This window comes from Zootermopsis nevadensis, unplaced genomic scaffold, assembly GCF_977971745.1.
Source record: "Zootermopsis nevadensis isolate Lab colony 2312 unplaced genomic scaffold, Znev_1.0 Znev_ptg000081l, whole genome shotgun sequence".
Taxonomy (NCBI): Eukaryota; Metazoa; Arthropoda; class Insecta; order Blattodea; family Termopsidae; genus Zootermopsis; species Zootermopsis nevadensis.
Genome location: NW_028259212.1, coordinates 226,460 through 245,763, shown reverse-complemented (window position 1 = coordinate 245,763; position 19,304 = coordinate 226,460). Strand labels below are relative to the sequence as shown.

General features: G+C 37.8%; 1 protein-coding gene across 4 annotated transcripts in view; it reads left to right on the top strand.

The window, feature by feature from the left end:
• Positions 1-2,677: 2,677 nt before the first annotated feature.
• The window catches only part of LOC110839566 (kinesin-like protein KIF21A), a 38,894-nt gene continuing 22,267 nt past the window's right edge, over positions 2,678-19,304 (top strand). For 2 of the 4 annotated variants that reach the window (XM_087341515.1, XM_087341516.1), the window contains exons 1-12: positions 2,679-3,060; positions 3,430-3,594; positions 4,253-4,361; positions 5,892-6,094; positions 7,301-7,490; positions 9,902-10,099; positions 11,827-11,877; positions 11,995-12,195; positions 14,561-14,760; positions 15,588-15,837; positions 16,358-16,481; positions 18,400-18,631. In XM_087341515.1, coding sequence (XP_087197641.1) covers positions 2,893-3,060; positions 3,430-3,594; positions 4,253-4,361; positions 5,892-6,094; positions 7,301-7,490; positions 9,902-10,099; positions 11,827-11,877; positions 11,995-12,195; positions 14,561-14,760; positions 15,588-15,837; positions 16,358-16,481; positions 18,400-18,631 — 2,091 coding nt within the window. In that variant the 5' untranslated portion in view covers positions 2,679-2,892. Of the gene's footprint in view, positions 3,061-3,429; positions 3,595-4,252; positions 4,362-5,891; positions 6,095-7,300; positions 7,491-9,901; positions 10,100-11,826; positions 11,878-11,994; positions 12,196-14,560; positions 14,761-15,587; positions 15,838-16,357; positions 16,482-18,399; positions 18,632-19,304 lie in introns of all 4 variants that reach the window. The other 2 variants (XM_087341517.1, XM_087341514.1) reach the window with 2 other exon arrangements.

The window sequence follows — 19,304 nt, the reverse complement described above, 5'->3', positions numbered from 1 at the left end:
CCTTCACTGACCAGTGTATTTTAGTCTCAAAGCAACCAGCTACGCCGTTCTCTCCGGCAATGCCGGTAGCAGCCTCAAACGTGCTTGCACTGGCGAAAAGGTTCCTTTGAGCTTCGGCTGCTAACACAGCTTCCTGAGCTACGCTGGAATGCGCCATTACCCGGTTCCTCGACATCTTTATAGTTGTCCATCTACATGATATTTCTGTACTCATGCTCTTGCTGTGCGCCCTGGTCCACTATACTGTCCACCTCTAGCACTAGCACTTAGCCTGCCATCTTCAACAAGAGTGATGACTTGTTCATGGACAGAATTTTTGTTGGTAATGGTTCAAACCTGATATGTCAGCTATATTATAGAAGATTGACTGGCGAACATAAATGGACAAAATACACTGGGTGACTCAAAGTATGCTATACAAAATCATTTGTGTTTCTCATTTACATCAACAACCATAGGTCTACTGATGTGCAATTCAAATAACAAGTCAGAAATCACAAATGTAACCCACGATGAATTTAATTAAATTTGGTTAACGGTGACGTTGGTTGATCTCAGTGTAATGTTTGATTTATAATTGAGTCCATGCCGACAAATGAGATCCATGGTTGAGGCTCACAGATTCTGGATATCTAATTACAGATGTCAGGCCTTAAAACGAGTCACTTTAAGGGCAAATATATTGAATCGTATTTTGTATAAGTAATTTGAGTATTTTACAAAAACAAAAATGCTTCTAAGGTTTAACAAAAACAAAAATGCTTCTAAGGTTTAACAAATAAAACTATTTGTCTGCAGTCAGATTTGAACACAAAAGTTAGAATGTCAGCAAACAACAAATAATGGAAAAATAGAGTAAGTAACCGCCACCCTCACAGTTCTCTCCTCACTAATGTGACATAATATGGTAATAATATGAACGATAATACTGAGATTTACATATTGCTTGTTAACGACAAGTTACTGGACTTGATGAGATTTACAGAGAAACAACAGTTAGATGTTTTGTTTTAAATATGATGATCTGCTTGCTTCAATATCCATTTCTGGTATGAGTTCCACATAGAAGTTTTAAAACATATACGAGGTGCGATCGGAAAGTTTCAAGACTGTGTCAATAGAGGGCGAACCAGATGTAGTACGAGCTTCTGCCGCTAGGGGGTGCGGCCTACATTCATAGTGAATCAGTGTGCCAGCCGGCATCATCGAATTAGCATTTGTTTCTTAGTTACGGGCGTTTTGGTAGTGCATTACACCGACCCTCCTGCGATTTCGGAATGGCGGATTTTCATGAACAAAGAGTGTACATCAAATTTTGCCAAAGACTCGCCAAAACGGCTACGGAAACCTATGAAATGCTAAAGCAAGCATTTGGGGAGTCTGCAATGGGTCGTGCACAAACTTTTGTGTGGCATTCACGTTTTAAAAATGGCCGAACCTCTGTCGATGATGACGAGTGTTCTGGACGATCATCTTCGAGTACAACGCCCGAAAATGTTACGAAGATTCGGCAGGCCATTCACGAAGATCGACGTCGTACCATCAACGACTTGTGCGACATTGTTGGGATAGGCTATGGGACCTGTCAGCTGATTCTAAAGGAAGAACTCCACATGCGACGCATCCTGTCTGAGCACCAGAAGCAGAATCGACTTCTCGTTTGTCAGGAGCTCAAAGATCTTGCAAGAACCGACCCCAACTTCCTTTCTAAGCTCCGTGTGACTTCTTCCTCTTCCCAAAGATGAACATACAGCTAAAGGGAAGGAGATTTGAGATGATAGAAGAGATTCAGGCAGAATCGCAGATGGTGCTTGACAGGCTGACAAAGAAAGATTTCCAGGGATGCTTCCAGGCTTGGCAGCGGCGCTGGGATCGTTGTGTTCACTCCCAGGGGAACTAATTCGAGGGTGATGGATGAATTTAATACCTGAGATAAGTGTACGGGTTTTTATACGCACAGTCTGGAAACCTTTCGATCGCACCTCGTAGTTGTATATTATACGCGTGCCCCATTTTAATTAGTGTTTGTGCAAGTACAACATACAAGACAAAGAGATGCAGACCTCAGGATTTTAACTCTAATGCAATATTTACTTCAACGTTAGCCTGACACTGGTGACTGGCCTATGATGGAACATAAAGTGAAGATAGCCTATTAAGACAAAGATGGAAGGATACAGACTAAGCAAAGCCTGGTGTTTGTCTTCCCACCCAAACTATCTGCTTGACCACCTTCGTCAGTCAGCAGCTGCTGGTCTTCATCCACGGTGATGAGCATCGTCTGTTTTAGATCGTACGTGAACGTAGTCTGTACTATGTGAGATTTTAGGCTTTCACTGCATTGACAATGTTGAAGATGTTGTATTTGGTTCTTTTGCTATGTGGACTAGCCAATAAAAGCCAACTTTTTGGAGAAGTATCATGTCTTCATCTTCAGGACTAAAGTGACAATGCTGGGAATTGCTAAGCAGCATCCAGCAAAGAGGCAGGCTGCACTCTCCACCCTTGCTCAGTTAATTGTCTCTTCCAGATCTTTGTAAGGGAACCCTTACACTCTCAGACATTCAAAATGAATATGCCAATTGCAGTGCACGCTGAATGTTTGAGAACATGCGAAAGTCATTGTGGCTTATTTCTGAAAGCCATAGGCACACATGATGGAAGGAAGTGGTTGTGGCTTAGTGTGAGGTGTTGCCTTGAAGGACTGAGGTTGAGCATAAAGTACTTGTCTCAGGACATCTGTACTCCTGGCTGATAGGTAACCCAGGAATTCCCAATACTCAACTGCAATGTTCATTGCTTTGGGGTGTTTTAATTAACATTCAGATTCTTTAATTTCAGGGGAAGGGCGGAATTAAAATCCACGAAGATGCTTCTGGAGGCATTTATGTAATGGGAGTAACTATGAAGCCCATCATGTCGGCTGAGGATGCTCTTCAGTGCTTGCGCATGGGAGCACTCTCGAGGACAACGGCCAGCACCCAGATGAATTCTCAGTCTTCACGCTCACATGCAATATTCACACTTCACATTAAACAACAATGGATGGTGAAAGTGGAAGTGAGTACCTGCTGCTCAGAGTGCTGAGGTGTGTCTCATTGCCACCAGAATTGATCTCTGTGGTTAAATCTAAAATTGATTATGTGAACTGCAATGGAATTTCACTAACCTCATTTCTGGAATACACTTGGGGTAGAAATGATGTGAATTGCATCTTCTCCTAAGTGCTAATCTTCTCGGGTCTTCCTCTGTTCTGGTGGAGAGAGACTCATCACTCAAATCTTTCCAGCAAGTCAGTAGTTGCAGTGTCCTCAGTGGCAAATCAGACAAAGAGATTCAGTCTGCCTGTGCTCACCAGCCCACGTCAAAAGAATTTTAAATTTGTTGCCGGTGCTAGTACAGTTCTTGCATTTATTTACTTTGTTTCAGAATGTAGATGATGGGGACTGTGTGGTAGCAACTGATCCATCTAGTGAGTTTGAAACCCTTTCAGCCAAATTCCATTTTGTTGACCTAGCAGGGTCAGAACGCCTGAAGAGGACCGGAGCCACTGGTGAACGTGCAAAAGAGGGAATCTCAATAAACTGTGGTCTCGTAAGTTTTTATTTGTACCATATAATAATTTTATCTGTATGTTGATTCAGGCCTTCTGGGTCATGATGCTGTGAGATCTTGTTGCTCTTTACATCCAGAATAATTACTTGTACATTTCTTTAACAAAATCTGTATAGAAACATGCATTTTATGCTAAATATGCTGTTTCCATAAGTCTTATGGTTTTCAAGATAATTCAGCTAGACTTATCTTCATTGTGTTATCTGTACCGACTGACTGACAAGATTTGTAAGATAACCCCTAAAATTTGCATTCATAAGTTCAAAATTTGGATGCAATAACAGAACACATGAACTAGAATTATGCTATTCTTACATTTTCTAGCTTTTTCATCCTCGTGCACATTATAAGAACATCTGTACCGTTATTACTTATAGTTCTGCACGTTATCAAGTGTGTGAAATACTTTTATAAATTTATTTTAACTACCAGTATCTAAGCTGCTAGCCTTCACTATTTCAAAATGCAAGGGTTATTGTAATTCACCATTGAGAAGATTGTGGACTTTGGTCAGTGTTTGATTAAATTTTGGTTGCATGTCTTTACTTTTCTGGTATAACTTTCATGTTTCATATATTCAGAATTAATTATAGGCCCGTCACAATTCTTTGTGCATTTTTTGACTTTGCTTTTACAGTTGGCTTTGGGAAATGTGATATCAGCTCTCGGTGACAAGTCAAGAAAGGCGCTTCATGTGCCATACAGAGATTCAAAGCTTACAAGGTTGCTTCAGGACTCACTTGGAGGTAAGAATGCTCATGTGTTGCACTTCTCCTCCTCCTCTCTATTTTTTAACCAACTTATCTTCTTATGTGTTCTGAGTTAGTTATGGATGTAGTGATATAAGACTGGCTTTTATGGCAGCAAGAATTTGGATTACCAGACTGCCTTTCTGCTTACTGAACGACTCTTGCTCAGACAGGACTTCTGAATATCTGGCTGTGAACAAAGTTTAGTACTTCTTAAGGGAAGGATGGATTTTAGACAAAACGGAATATGAGTTACCACAAATACGACAACACGCGTTACAGTTAAGCGCTTTTCAAAAAGGGCAGAACACAGATGTAAGCTGAACACAGATAACTTTATTTCCTCTCATGACTTCTTGTTCTGACTAAACAGAAAATTAGATAACGTGAGAGAATGGGAATGACACAAGACATGGCCAAACAAACCAATAGAACGTGATATTTGGTCCAGGACATGAGATGACTTGAAGACAGTGGTCTGCAGAGGTACATGTAATGTGTATGTGCTGATAAGTACACATAATACACCAGCAACAGAAGACAACTTTTACGACAAACATGGAACTTTAAACTTAAATGGAAATGCTTTCAAGCTACAAATTGTGCAGGACTATAAGTTGCATGTGGGATACTTGGGCAAAGGAGACATAATGATGAAGAGTTAGTGAGTTCAATGGCAGATATGGAAATGGATAAAAACCTTTTTCCACCTGTTGGACCTTACTATTCTAAACAGCTTATTCCTCTTTAGATCATGTGATGCCACAGTTGAACATAGAAATGTGCAGCTAGTTCTTCTGCAAAACTTGACTGAAAATGCTGGGAGTTTACCGTGTTCCCATGGAGAGACTTGACTCGAGGTAAATTTCAGCAGTCACTTACCACTGCATTCCTCCAGAGTGAATTGTCACGCCCGTTTTGAATGTGGGATACACAAGAGCATGCTAATAAAATGTGGGGAGTGTTATATGGGGCAGCGCATTGGTGTTTTGAAGTGTACCATAAAAAACACAAAAGTGTAACATATTGAAGAGTGCTGGTAGCTTTTGAAGCCATAAAAAATCTCATAAAACATAAATGTAACAGAACATCTAATGTATTTTGCAATGTGTTCTGGTGAGTGAAATGCATGAAGCCCAGCGTATGGGTCATTTGTAGGATGGGGTACTAGGATTTAAAAGCCCAGCATGTGGGTCTTGCATAAAATGAAGATTGAGCACCATAAATGTTTACAGTAGTCCAGGGTTACAGCATGTATTATTAAAATTTGAATATTATTATATTAGAAATTAAGAAAATGTTATAATTAGTATATAATGTCCAATACTCTACTCTGTTCAAGCTAATCCTTCCATTGTAGTTAATTATTATTTTCAAAACAAAGGCATTAAATAAAATGTAACTTATGACTCATAGAACACAGAGTTTTTTTGTGAGTGTTATTAACTTTAATGTAACCAGTAATCTGATCTATTATCTGAATGATATATGAAATCATAGAAGTGAACAATGCTCGACTGTTTGCAGGTAACAGCCGAACAATAATGATAGCATGTGTGTCACCCAGTGATTGTGACTTCATTGAAACACTGAATACGCTCAATTATGCTAACAGGGCACGAAATATCAAGAACAGGGTTGCCATAAATCAGGATAAATCATCTCGGACCATCGTTCTCTTACGACAAGAGATACAGCAGTTGCAGTTGGAACTGCTGGAATACAAACAGGTTTATTTCAAAGTTACATTATCAGTAGCAGTTATTGAACCAAACCTTTCACATCTTCTCAGACATGCATGAAATTATGTTCCTTTCCAGTGTATGATTGAGTGCAGCAGTTTTAAAATGAAGTCGGACCTTGTTTTGTGTCATGTGTTCAGATAAATGTATTCAAAGGGACATTAAAACTGCTTCAGTCCATTATAAGTCCTATAAATGAAGATGACAGTCTTCTGGGATATTGCATCAAGCAGGATGATCACCCTGATGATGGAGTCAGTAAGCACCTCTGAAACATCAGTCAACTTCTACAGGATGATTCCCAGCAGAATGTTGTCCTCTTCATACTCACCAACATGAGAACCAGAAATCTCTCATAAGTCTTACAGTTTTAAATTAAGATAAAATAAATTGGATCTGGTGTAATGTACATTGAAATAAGTGGAATTCTTAGAGACTGAAGGTGTGTAATACAAGACCTAGTGGTTCTTGAATATTATAGATACTAACTATTGGAAAGAGAGGGTTAGAATAAGGCATTGTTACTGGCCCCCCATTAAATATTTATTGCAATCTAATACAAAAATAAAGTATTTTCAAAGAAGTTATTCCTTAGGAACAGTGGCCACAAATGTTCCCGATGTTTCACTCGGGAAGTGATACGCTGCAAGGAAATTCAGAAAGAATAAATTCCAGAAAGTGCATAGTCTTCTCTAATATTTGGACTGTAATTTTCTGATATATTTTTTTGTTGTCACGTGTGTGTTTTAAATCTACAGTTAGATTGAAGGGGTCTGTATTGTTGAGAACATACAATTCTAACAATCTGAACAAATGGAACTTCTTTTGATTTCTTTGCACATAATGCGACAGTGTTTTTCCATGTTATAATACATTTTATTGCAAACTGACTGCTGAAATTTGCATTTTGTCATTTGATGGGAAGATTTTACTTTCAAGATTTATCTGATCCTCATCTGCCTCGTGGCTCCGTCCAGTTGTAGAATGTAATCGTCATAATTGGTATTCAGTTGGGGTAACAACCAGCTTTCCAACATGTCCAAAAATGAGTCACCAGTCACAGTTGCACCATTCTTTTGTGTATATCCTGTATAGTGAAAGTACAGTTTTGTTTTTTGTGGAAAAGTAAACATAAGCATGTAAGAATGTAGTGTTGCGTAGTATGTGTGATTCACAAAGTTGTTTTTTGTTTAGGGCAAAAGGATGCTCGGCGAAGATGGCGTTGAGACCGTAAATGACATGTTTCATGAAAATACTATGCTGCAGACAGAAAATAACAATCTGAGAACTAGAGTAAAGGCCATGCAAGAAACGATCGATGTGCTCAGCAGTATGAACACCCACCTTCTGGCTGAAAGGGCTGTTGGTGGCTGGATACAAGCAGGTAAACTGAAGTGTCTGAGTTTGTCAGTCAATTTGCCTCTAGGTGAGCTGTCATAACATGTCGATGCTCTGAACATTCCAAAATTTCTCTTGTATTTGAGTCATTATATTCTTCTTTCTTTCACTCATTTCACTTATGTTCTGCTGTAACTGCACAGAGTCCAGTTTAATTACATTGGCTTCCGAATGTCTTCCCACTTAGATCTACCCATTTCCACACACTTGGTGATCACGAGATTTGGATGTCGTGGGGGTTGTCATTTATGTTCCAAAGTAAATTGAAGTAAATAAAAGTGTTTACTTAAAATTACTTTTGCACAGTGTTATTGTTGCTAAAAATTGAAAAATATTGCCTCAAGTATCAAAATCATCTTGAAGATATGAAACTTTAAAAAACATTGTTGCCATGTGACATTTACATATAACTTTAGTTCCTGCAATCTCGTAACACAAAAGTCCTGCCATCTGTTACACTCTGTGGTACTACAAATACTTCCTCTGAACATTAGAGTCATCTGTCATGGCATACAACTTCTTATGGCAGAGAAATTGGTCTGTTGGAACATCTCGTAAGCTCTGGGTGTATATATGTGATTTCTACATGTGAGGCACTGGTCAGGTCTGGATATATCCGTTTTCCACTCAGGAAGAGATAATGGACCAAAGAGCCAACAAAGGAGACTTTTGAGTGTAAGTAAGGAAGTTAACCTATTAGAATCATGGCTGTCAGAATTAAGAACAATTTGTAACTACAAAATTTTTCTATCCCAGTGGGATTGACTCTGATGGTGGTAGGTGATAAGAATGGCTCTGATTCCTGTTGAATTTTTTCACATGAGAGGGGTGCAGTAACATGGCGATTGCCTCTTGAGAAACACATGTTATGGAAACTACAAATCGGTTTACATTATAAGAAACCAAAATATCACAAACACCAAAATTCAGGTTCAGGGATTTAATAGCCATTACAGTTGATGCCTCTCGCAGTGGATATATCCATACAAACATGGAAAAAGGCTTTGATACACATGAGAGCTTAAGAGTTGATAGACTATGAATTGGGAAATTTACCAACAAAATCAATGAATAACTTTTCAAGAGGTTGGCTAGCAATATCTGAACCCAGCATACGGGCTTTATGTTGGAGAATGTCTTTTGAGATAGAATACCCGAGTATGGTCTCATGACTGTCAGACTTAGACAGCCTTAGAGTATCGTCCGACCTCTGATGAGAGCTAGTATCGAAATGCAGCATGAGAAATCTAGTAAAATAGGAGCAACCAAAGGAGAAAGGGTGTCAGTAACAACATTTTGAGTGCCATGAATATGATGAACCGCAAACTTAAATGGCAAAAGTTTGATTACCCGGTGAGCTATTGTACCGAGCTGATGGTGGTGCAGAAGACACCACTTTTGGGCCTGATTGTTGGTTTCAAGGTCAAATTCAACGTGTTCATGATATGACCTAAACCTTTCCAGGCCAAATGAGAGAGCAAGACAGTCAAAGTTCAAAGGCCAGAAGTTTTCTGTCCTGAGGAGACACAGTCATGGAGGCATATGCAATAGGCTGACAGTCATTACAAGGGCCTTATAGATGAATCCTCACTTGAATAATAGGATAATGAAGGGGAGAGAAGGGTAGGATCAATGGGGAAGACATGCTATACGATTACTCACAGTTTCTAACTCAGCCCAAACAATAATTCGTATGTCCCAAATTCAGTGCGACAACCGTACATCAATAAAGGTTTAATATGAAACAGAATGTTAAATCCTTGACAACAAATACTATATTACAATGTTTTAATCAGAATAACATACCCAAAAAGGCAACAAACTCAAGCACAAAATGAAACTTGAGGATCCTTTCAGTACAGGAGGAAACACAAAATGGTAGCCTCCATAAAATTAGGTCAGATGGATGACCAGACAGCCACAGTGGGAACCGTATATGCCGAGGTAGCGTATGCCGGGCAGAGTAACTTAACCAGAGCAGCACAGATTTTCGAACCACTAAGAATGCACACAGAGTTTAGGTCTGAAAGAACTGACCACGCCAGCAGCAGGAAGGCAAGTGTCACAGGAAGGGAAAGAGAAAGGAAAAGGTAGGGAGAAAGGAAGATGGAAAGAGGAAATGGCCAAGTTTGGCATTACAAGTTGTTAACATGTGTCAGCAGCTGCGGAGGGCGTCTTCATGTTTTCCTGCACGAGTCCCACTTAGTCCTCATGTGGCCATGACAGGTGAGTTGCCTGCTGATCTTCTAGTAACATTGCTCCTTATGTTGGTGTGGCAAGTGATTGGTTCACTGCATTACTCTAGATAAATCTTTTATAATTTACTCATCTGTGTTTTCCTGCACTGTTAGGTAATTGAGAGAAATGTAATTAATATTATAAATGTTCTGTTGGCAGGCAATTTTGACATAGCACTAGGCGATACATCTTCTGTGGGCAGCCTGATTGCTGAAGCAAAGAAAGGGCTACAAAAGGACATGGAACTGCTGTCTAGAAGCAGTAGAGGCCAGCAAGGGGAAGGTGATGATGGCAAGAAAAATGGTGTGGAAGATGATGCAGAGGGTGAAAGTGATAATACTGATAGTGAAGAGAAGGGTTAGTATGTAGGATCTGAGGTTTTCATGGCGGTCAGTCTAAGGATGGCTGTCTTCTGGGTAGATGCACCATGTAGTCTGGTAGAAGTTTACTGATGTTTCAGAGGTATTTGCTGTGTCCATCATCAAGAGACTCATCAATCAGATGATGGAGGCAGCAAGGACCTCTGAAACATCTGTAATCATGATTCTTACAAATGTTCCCACGCTTGGAATGCATGTCTTAGTGTAGTGCTTCTTCATCTTTGCTGAGTCACGGACCAATAAAACAGTCATGTATTTCCTCAGGACTGATAGGTATCCTGTCTGTCCCACAAATAAGAGTCTCCAAACCTACTAAATACTAGCATATTAACACATTTTTATTTACAATATAAAATCAGTATGTTTATGTGGTTTTACTTTAATTAGATGCCATAATAACTTTCACTGAATGTTTGCATTTAAAAAAATAATCCACAAAGATAATTTGTTATGTGTTTGTATGTTTGTATTTTCCCATTTTTGAGGTATGCATTGACTGGCTCCAATACTCTTTCCTTCCCGCTTGGCCAGAAAGAGAAAGAAATGTTAAACACAAGTGGTTTGATGATCGACAGGAAATGTAAAAGTAACTAATCAGAAAAATGTGATTTTTCTGTTGTGTTATTATAATGCTGACTATAATTTGCAGTTCAACTACAGTCACTGACCACCAGCAGTTCATGGACCACTGGTTGAGGTCATTCATTTAAAGAATCCTTTTAGAATAATGAAGATACTTTAACTCGAGTATTTAACACAATATGATGATAAATATTACTTTAATTTTCAAACCAAAGGTTACTTGTCACTACATATATTTTTCTTATTTTTGTTTAACAATTATTTATTTTCATCCGTCTTATCACAATATTTAAAATTTCTTATAATTAAGATAATAAAATATTATTGATGTTCCATATCGATTGATCGATTTACACTTTGGAACATCCTTTACACAACATGTTTCAGTTTTTATAAAACCATCTTCAGGTGTATAAGATTTTCGAACTTAAAACTCAAATATTATTCCATTTGGTGATGTTTTATGCCATTTGTTTTTCGAATTTGGGCGAGGTGTTGTCTTTTCTTAAATTTAATCAGATGTACATATCGGTCTGTAAGTAGAAGATTGAAAGAAACACTAAAGAATTTGAAAGAATTTATAAAAGAATTTAGAGAATAAAATGCAAAATATATAAATTATAGATAAAAGTAGCAGTAAGATATAAATAAAAACAAATAAAACATACCTTAGATGTAGGATTGATTGTATGTTCCGATATGTCCAGAAGTACGACTGTCATCGTATAGGTGTGGGTCAATACTGACTGTGGTTGCTTGTGGAAGGAGTAAGTGAAAGGTGGCTGTCGGGGTTGGGGTTAATGATCTGTAGTGCATTGAAGATGGGGTTATTAAGGAATATGTTATTGTCATTTAGACAAATGTTTTGTTTATATGTTTGTTGTATGTAATATTTTTCTATTGTATTCCTATGTTTTTTGTTTTGTACTATTTTTAATATGTCCATTGTTTCGTTTATTGTATTATATGCATGTCCTGTATTTAGAATATGTTTTGCGTATTTTTGTTTTTCTATTGTATTTTGGGTTACAAAAGAATTTCCCTCTCATTCCATTATTATGTCTTTAAATTGTCATATTACTTTTAATTTTGATGATTGAATATTTTTATTTATTATTGCAGCTGGTGAAAATGAAGAAGACAGTGACAGCGACACAGACACAGAGGATAAAGGTAAGCATTCCATTTATTCAAACTTTGGGCTCAAAGCATCCATAATTTTTCATGATTTGTTATGTGTATTACAATTATAAATGAAACATTTGAATTACGTCTGTGGTAACTTTTCAGATGAAGAAACTGCACGTTACGGTTTGGAGCTGGCGGAGTTGACCTCAGAGATCAACATCAAACAGAAGCTGATAGAGGAACTGGAACGGTCTCAGAAGCGAATCCAGTTTATGCGACAACACTACGAGGACAAACTTCAGCTTTTACATGAACGAATCAGAGCCACTCAAGAGGAGCGTGATACTGTTCTTTTGTCCTTCAGTGAGTAATTGATAAAAGCAAACAGACTGCTTCATTCTGACTGGAGATAGTATCATAGAAATTCATAAAACATTAAACACTTAATTGCATACTCTCACCACACTTTTGTTTGCGAGTTCCCTGCATTTCTTTTCTGTCCCGTGTCAGAATCTGTTGAGAGATTTAAAATTTTTCCCTGTGCATGTTAATTTGTAGGAACTTAGGGGGAATAACTCATATGTCTCCAGATTAGTCTGTAACATTAACTTTGGCTGAACAGTGATGAGGTAGGAACATATATTGTTTTCTCATTTTCTTTATCTGTAATTTTAATTATGTGTTTTGGCTACATAAGGAGGGTGATTTATTATATGAGGAAAAGATGAAAACTGATTTCATTCTGCTGCAGTAACAAACCAAAATAGGAGGTTGACAGTTTTAGTTGTTTTGTAGTGTGTGTAAGTGGGTTGGCATGCACACATCCACACACACAGGCAAGCGTAACTTACAAATGTGCTTGCATACTCCATGTGGTTTTAAGCTAACCTAACCTTTCCTAAATGGACTTCTCTTAACACAACCTGAACTAATATGGCCTAACATATATGAACACTTCAGCTGATTCTCCACTTATATCAGTATGAACCATGGTTATCATGGTAACCAAGGAAAATATTCAAATAATGCATAACCATGGTAATTATGGTAATCATTGAAAAGTAATGAATTCATATTTAAGTAGTTCTCAAGTTGGCCACCAGCTTGCAGCACCACAGTGGCCTACTGTGTGTGTGTACCTCACGATTTTCTATGTCTTTTTTATGACTACTATTGGAACATTCATAAGTACGATTTTGACATTCTGCAGAATGGCACAACCTCCGTACCAGATTTCTTTCCAGTCCATCCAGTGGTTCTCAGGTGTAATCAACTGGACAGACGGATAGATGTGACCAGCCCATAATGCATTTTTCCCATGTGCTTCGTGCAAGTAACGCATAATAACTGAGCAATATTGTTTGTGTCATTACTCTCATCAGTACTAAACAAAAGCTTTCAAATTGTTTTGCTTTGTTTCTGAGTTCATTAAGTAAGTCACTACTAATATCATTGTTGCACAGACAAACTTATAATGTGAGGAAAAAATTCTTTTTTGAACATATTTCTTGCGCTGTGTGTTGAAAATATTTTCTTATGAATTTCCCATCAGAAAGAAGTTTGCTCGTTAATCGGCAAGTGAGTAGCAAAATAATTTGCTTGCAGTGCAGAGGAACTATCACTCCATTGTTGTTACTCAGGCCCCCTTTTTAAAACCACCACTTGTTCTTTTTTCAGAGCACTGATACAGTTTTTGTATGTTTATTTGTGCTTTTAATTTTAATGTCTGACAGTATTGTATTCTTTCAAAACAACAGTACTCTCCCATTTGTAGAAACAAATTCAGATTGCGCTTTACTGTTTTTGATAAAAATGTTATGTATGGTATTTTCTTTAATGTAGCTCAATTTTCTTTAATTATGGTTCCCCAAAGCAACTAATGCCAAAGAAATGTGCGTTCTGCATACACTTTGAAAATTACATACCAGAGAAAAGAACTCATATAAATTTTGCAAAGAATGATATTTATGTCTGAGAAGGAAATGCCACATTTCTGTCTTGAAGCAAACAACAGTAAAGTCTTGAGGTTTCAGGTTCTCATGGTAGGAAGTCTGAAGATGGCTGTCTTCTGGATTGCTGTACCGTGTAGTCTGGTAGAAGTTTGCCTACATTTCAGAGATGCTTGCTGCATCTGTCACCCTGGTTATGGAGGCAGCAAGCACGTTTGAAACGTCAGTAAACTTCAGATAATACAGCATAACAACCCAGGAGAATCCATCTTTACTGTAAATTCGGTTGTGTCAACAATGCACATTGCAGTGAGCATGAAAATTTATGGTCTCAATTCTGCAATAAACACACCGTGAACATCTGTAGATGTTGGCTGACTAATAGGCCTACTTGAGAAATGCATTTTGACTTGAACGTGTTCTGGCAGTAACTTTGAAGATTACTGTCAACCCTAAGTACTGCATTTCTCTTGGAGAACCGGTTAGGAAATTCTCACTCCCCAAACTAGGTGGCACGTGTAGAATAAGTACTAATATTTGTTGTTATCGGCAGTCATGCTCTTGTTTGAGGTAACTGACCACTGCCTCACTAAATCTTTGTGAGGTCTTGACCACCTCTTTCTAGTGACAGGTTTCATATAGATTGTGGTTCATAGGTTGAAGACCCTTGATGTGTGTATGTGTGTGTACAGTCGACACCATAATGCATAATAATAATGAATAGCAAAGAGAACAGACCTTATTTGTCAACCAAGCTATGGTGCATGCCATGTTCACAGCTAATCAAACCAACAAACCAACTGAGAAAGAGCGGAAAGTACGTGATGAGTATGAACGTAAACTATCAGAAATGCAAAAGGAGATGAAAAGACTTCAGTCGGCAAAGAAAGAACATGCAAGATTACTTCGCAACCAGACCCAGCATGAAAACCAGGTGAAGGCACTGAAGAATGACTTGGCTGAAATGAAACTTGCAAAGGTGAGCTTGTTCTGATACTTTACGTATTTTTAAGATCTTTGAAACTTGTGTGTGTTACATTATAACAATCAGACTAAGGTTTTTCTTTCTTCTGAAAATAAACTACACTTAGCAATGCCATTTAAAATTACCGTTCTTGATATTGTCAGACTGTGTAAGTTGTTGTCTTTTAAGTTTGAATGCTGCACAGTCTTGTAGGTGGCTATCAGTGATTTGGAGGATTATGTCACCTCCATCTACTGGGTGTCTCTGAAAAGTTGGTAGCCAAGTACAGTTTTACACAGCATCATAACCCAGAGGACCACCGTTGACATCTTTACTGCTATGAGAATTTCAAATCTTGAACTGTTAGAGTACGTAGTTAATGCATAAAAGTAAATGAAAACTTAAGGGCAGCTTTATTATAAGTTTTGACAATTTTTACTCTGTAGTTGGACATATATAAATTATTATTATTATTATATTTTTTTAAAAAAGAAATGGCTTCTGCTTTTTAACTATTCAGAGAGGTAGATTCATCAGAGAATATTACTGTCCCACTGGTGATCCACACTGCTCTCAGAAAATGCTAGGCAGTGTAGTTGATATTCATTGGTTGAGTACAGCCATCACCACAGCATGTCATTTTCTGTTGATCACTTCTTCAGCACAGTAGAGTCTGACTGCTGACAGAGTTTTTAAATAAACTAGATAAAGGAAACATTCTGTCTTCAGAAAAATCAGATTACATATTGTTCTTTCTGCGAAGAATTTGATTAGGCCTGTGCGTTAGATTACAATTTATAGCACTTTTGAAAATGGGACTGTATCTGGCCTTTCATTCTCAGGTAAAACTCTTGAATAAGATGAAAGAAGAATCAGCAAAGCACAAGGATGTGGAAGTACGAAGGAATCGTGAAATTGCACAATTGCGAAAGGAATCTCGCAAAAGGGAAAACACGATTCGATCCTTGGAGGCAGAGAAACGGGTAAAAGAAGCAGTTTTGAAACGCAAGCACGAGGAAGTTACTGCTTTGCGCAAAATGCATCGTGGACCACTCAGCAATAAGGCCGTTGGCAGAATCGGACCTAGGCACGGTAGGTTGTTGGAGTATTTATGGTTATTTGATATTATATATACATGTTTATTGAAGGTTATGGCATGTTATAAATTTTTATTCTTCTATTTCCTTCCAGTTAGATCCATTGTATTAAATGACATATTACTCTGAGTTACTGCTTTGTGCAGCAAAATTTATCAGCATCCACAGCTGCCTGTAGTGCCATATGTGGGACTAAATAATAAAATTTTGTTGAATTTTGTAAATCATACACACTCTAGTGTGGTATAGGTGATATGTAATGCTGAATTTATAAAGTAGTATGTTATGTGTTGTAGTTATGTGACATAAGGTATTTGGCTGTTTGTACTCTCAAGTATTGTGCTGTAGGTGCAGAGGTTATAAATGTTTAGTGAACTTACACGAACTCAATACAAATGTGGACTTAATACCAAGTGAATTCTGCTATCTTTCAATTCATAGTCTTAAGTTGTAGCATTGTTTGCAGTCAGTATAATTTATTATTTCTGAGCTGCATTTTTTTTTTTGATAAACAGCTTCGAAACGACTTGGTGTTTCTCCAAAGCAAGTTAAACATAGATGGCAGCAGTTGGAGAATAATATCAGAAAGACTGCAACTAGCAAACAAATTGTTGCATCCATGGAACGTGACATGGACAGGTACTGAAGCATATAGTATTTTTAAATGGAATACCCGGAGTCTGTATAGGGTCTGTTCTCTTGAAACAGTTTTAAGAGAATTAGCAAAGTATGAATTAGGTTTGTCAGAGCTTTATGTCAGGTAGGAAAAGGGAAACACTAAATAAACAGTCGATTATACTCTTTTTGTGGACGTGGGAATTCTAATTGTTGCTTAAGAACATGCTTTTTTGTGCAGACAGCAGTCATATCAGTTAAGAAGGTAGAGTCTGTTAGAGATACGATGTAATATTTATATAATATTCAGAAGTTGTGGAGTGATGTTATTGTTCTGAACATGGGTGTATCAACTGAGGATAAAAGTGTTGATACAAAGAACACATTTTATGAGGAGATAGAGCTTGTATTTTCTCAGTTCCATAAACAAATGAACATTTTTTTTTACAAGATTGCAATGCAATTGCCAATTGATAATGAGAGTTTACATGAAAATAGTAATGATAATGTAATGAGGTTAGTGAATTTTGCCATGTGAAAAATGTAATTGTCAACGTTACACTGTGCCCACATCACAGAATTTGTTGATGCATTTGGACTTTAACTCATGGAAAGGTATGCTTGGTAGCTGTTCTTTTAGAGGGGCTGACTGTGATGCTGACCATCATTTGGTGGTAGCAAAAGTTAGATAGATTATTGGTAAGTAAACAAGCAATACAAACAAGAGTTTCAGTCTCAGAAAGCTAAATTATGAAGAGTATCAGGTTAAAATCTTGAGCTGGTTTGTGGCTTTCCAGAATTTAGATGGTAATGCTGACATAAATAGGGCTTAGGAAAGTGTTTGGAGGGGATCAGAACTTTTTTTTCAGACAAAGATTTTGACCTCATTGCAAAATGTCAACTCATTCAGGCATCTTTCCTTGTGACAGCCACCAGACTTCACGATGATGAAGTACATACATGTAGTCAGAACCAATGTCAGTGCATCTGGCTAAAAGTCCTGTTGTTGACCAACCTAAATTTTATAAAATTAAAACTTGAATGACTTCTTTCATTATAATATCAAGCTCCTCCAATAGCTTCTTAGAATCAGTATTGCCACAGTGCAGGAGGCAAAGAATTTTCACCAGATTCACTTCCTTTGCTCTGGCACAAAAGCCATAGCGTGCTCCAGACTTTGTTTGTGTAACGTCAGTCAGTACACAAACTGAAACACAGATTCAAGATCATACTTTATTAATTGAAAAATTAGTCTTTTTTTTTAATATCTTCCCCTGTTGTGGTCGTAGTCAGTGGCTGGCAAAACAGAAATTCTTCTTCCATGTCTATTATCCCAGGATAGCATACTTATGCTATGAGCTGTGCGTTGTCACTGACATCAGTTGTTTCATACAGCTGAAGACTAAAGTGCGTACTTGTCTTTATAGCTGCAGTCACGTGCTGTTTAATAATATTGAGTAATAGGTACAGAGTGATGTGTGTAAAATGAGCTTCCAGCATGTGGCAGACACTGGCATTGATGCACTCACTACATTCTTCTTCCTCCCCACCTCTATTTTGTTTCTTGGTGGTACTGACAGTCATAGCATGGCACTGCAGTGTGTCGTCACTTCACTAGACGGCATGGGTTGAGACAGTCTCAATACAGTGACTTTGCGGCTGCCAGGAAAAATGATTTGCTGCAAGTACATCTGGACAGTTCTTGAAAAATAAGTGGCTGTTAAAAGCTGTTTCTCAAAATTTAAGTCACTTATATAAAAAAAGTAAAGCTATTTTTGATGTGTTGTGAATGCATGGATTATCCATGTTTTGTGATTATTTGTGCATCTTCTCCTCTTCATTAGCCCAGATAATTTGAAGTTTGCTGTATTTACTTTCTTGATTTTGAATGTTTGCCATTGTCATACTTCAAAATGCTTGACATTCTTAGAATTCTGTGTAGATGGCTGATCTTGGTGATGTTGGTGTGCAGGCAGCTACGATATCGGGAGGAACTTGGACGATCTCTGGACCAGCTGATGCATCGTAGAGACCATGCTCTTATAAGTCGCCAGGATTTCTCAGTGATTCGTGACTTGGAGGATCAGATAGAGCGCATGAAAGCCAACATTGATTATGTGCAGGAAAGCATTGCAGAATCTCAGGCAAACATAATGCAGATTGAGGAGAGCAAGGTTTGGGCTGGATTTTTATTTCCTTTCACACTTACTCTGGAATCATGTTACAGCTGTCTTATTATCTTTGTGAGGAAGTGGTTAGGTTATTCTCATTCAGAACCAGTCCACCTGGCCTGGCCTTCTCATAACACTAAATAAGCTGTCCACTTACTCACTTCAGCTCACATAATGGAGGCAATAATATATTCATCTGAAATGCTGATATTCAATCTAAGGTCTGTATGGTGAAGTAGCCCTTTGGGTCAACATCCATTCTCACATTACTATGAAAACTTCAAGTCCAACATATTTTATGTTAGTTGATACTCAAATTGATGAGAGGGCTGTCCCACGTCAGTCCTGAAACTTTGGTATGTTCCTGCAAATCCACATTGTGTTACAACTAGGAAGACCAACATTAACTTAGGATACACACATTAATTCAATTTTTACTTGTGTTCCAACTGTCAGATGATTTTTATGCAAGTTTATGTGCTTATTGCCATATATATATACACACACACATACACATATATACACACACACAGGTTGTCCCACCTAACTTTGGAACCTAAATTTTATCATTTTAAAGTTTACAAAACAATAACATTAAAATGTACACAGTGTCTAATGGGGTATACATTAACCAATAAAATATTGATTATGGAATCATTGTTATGAAGTTATCAAG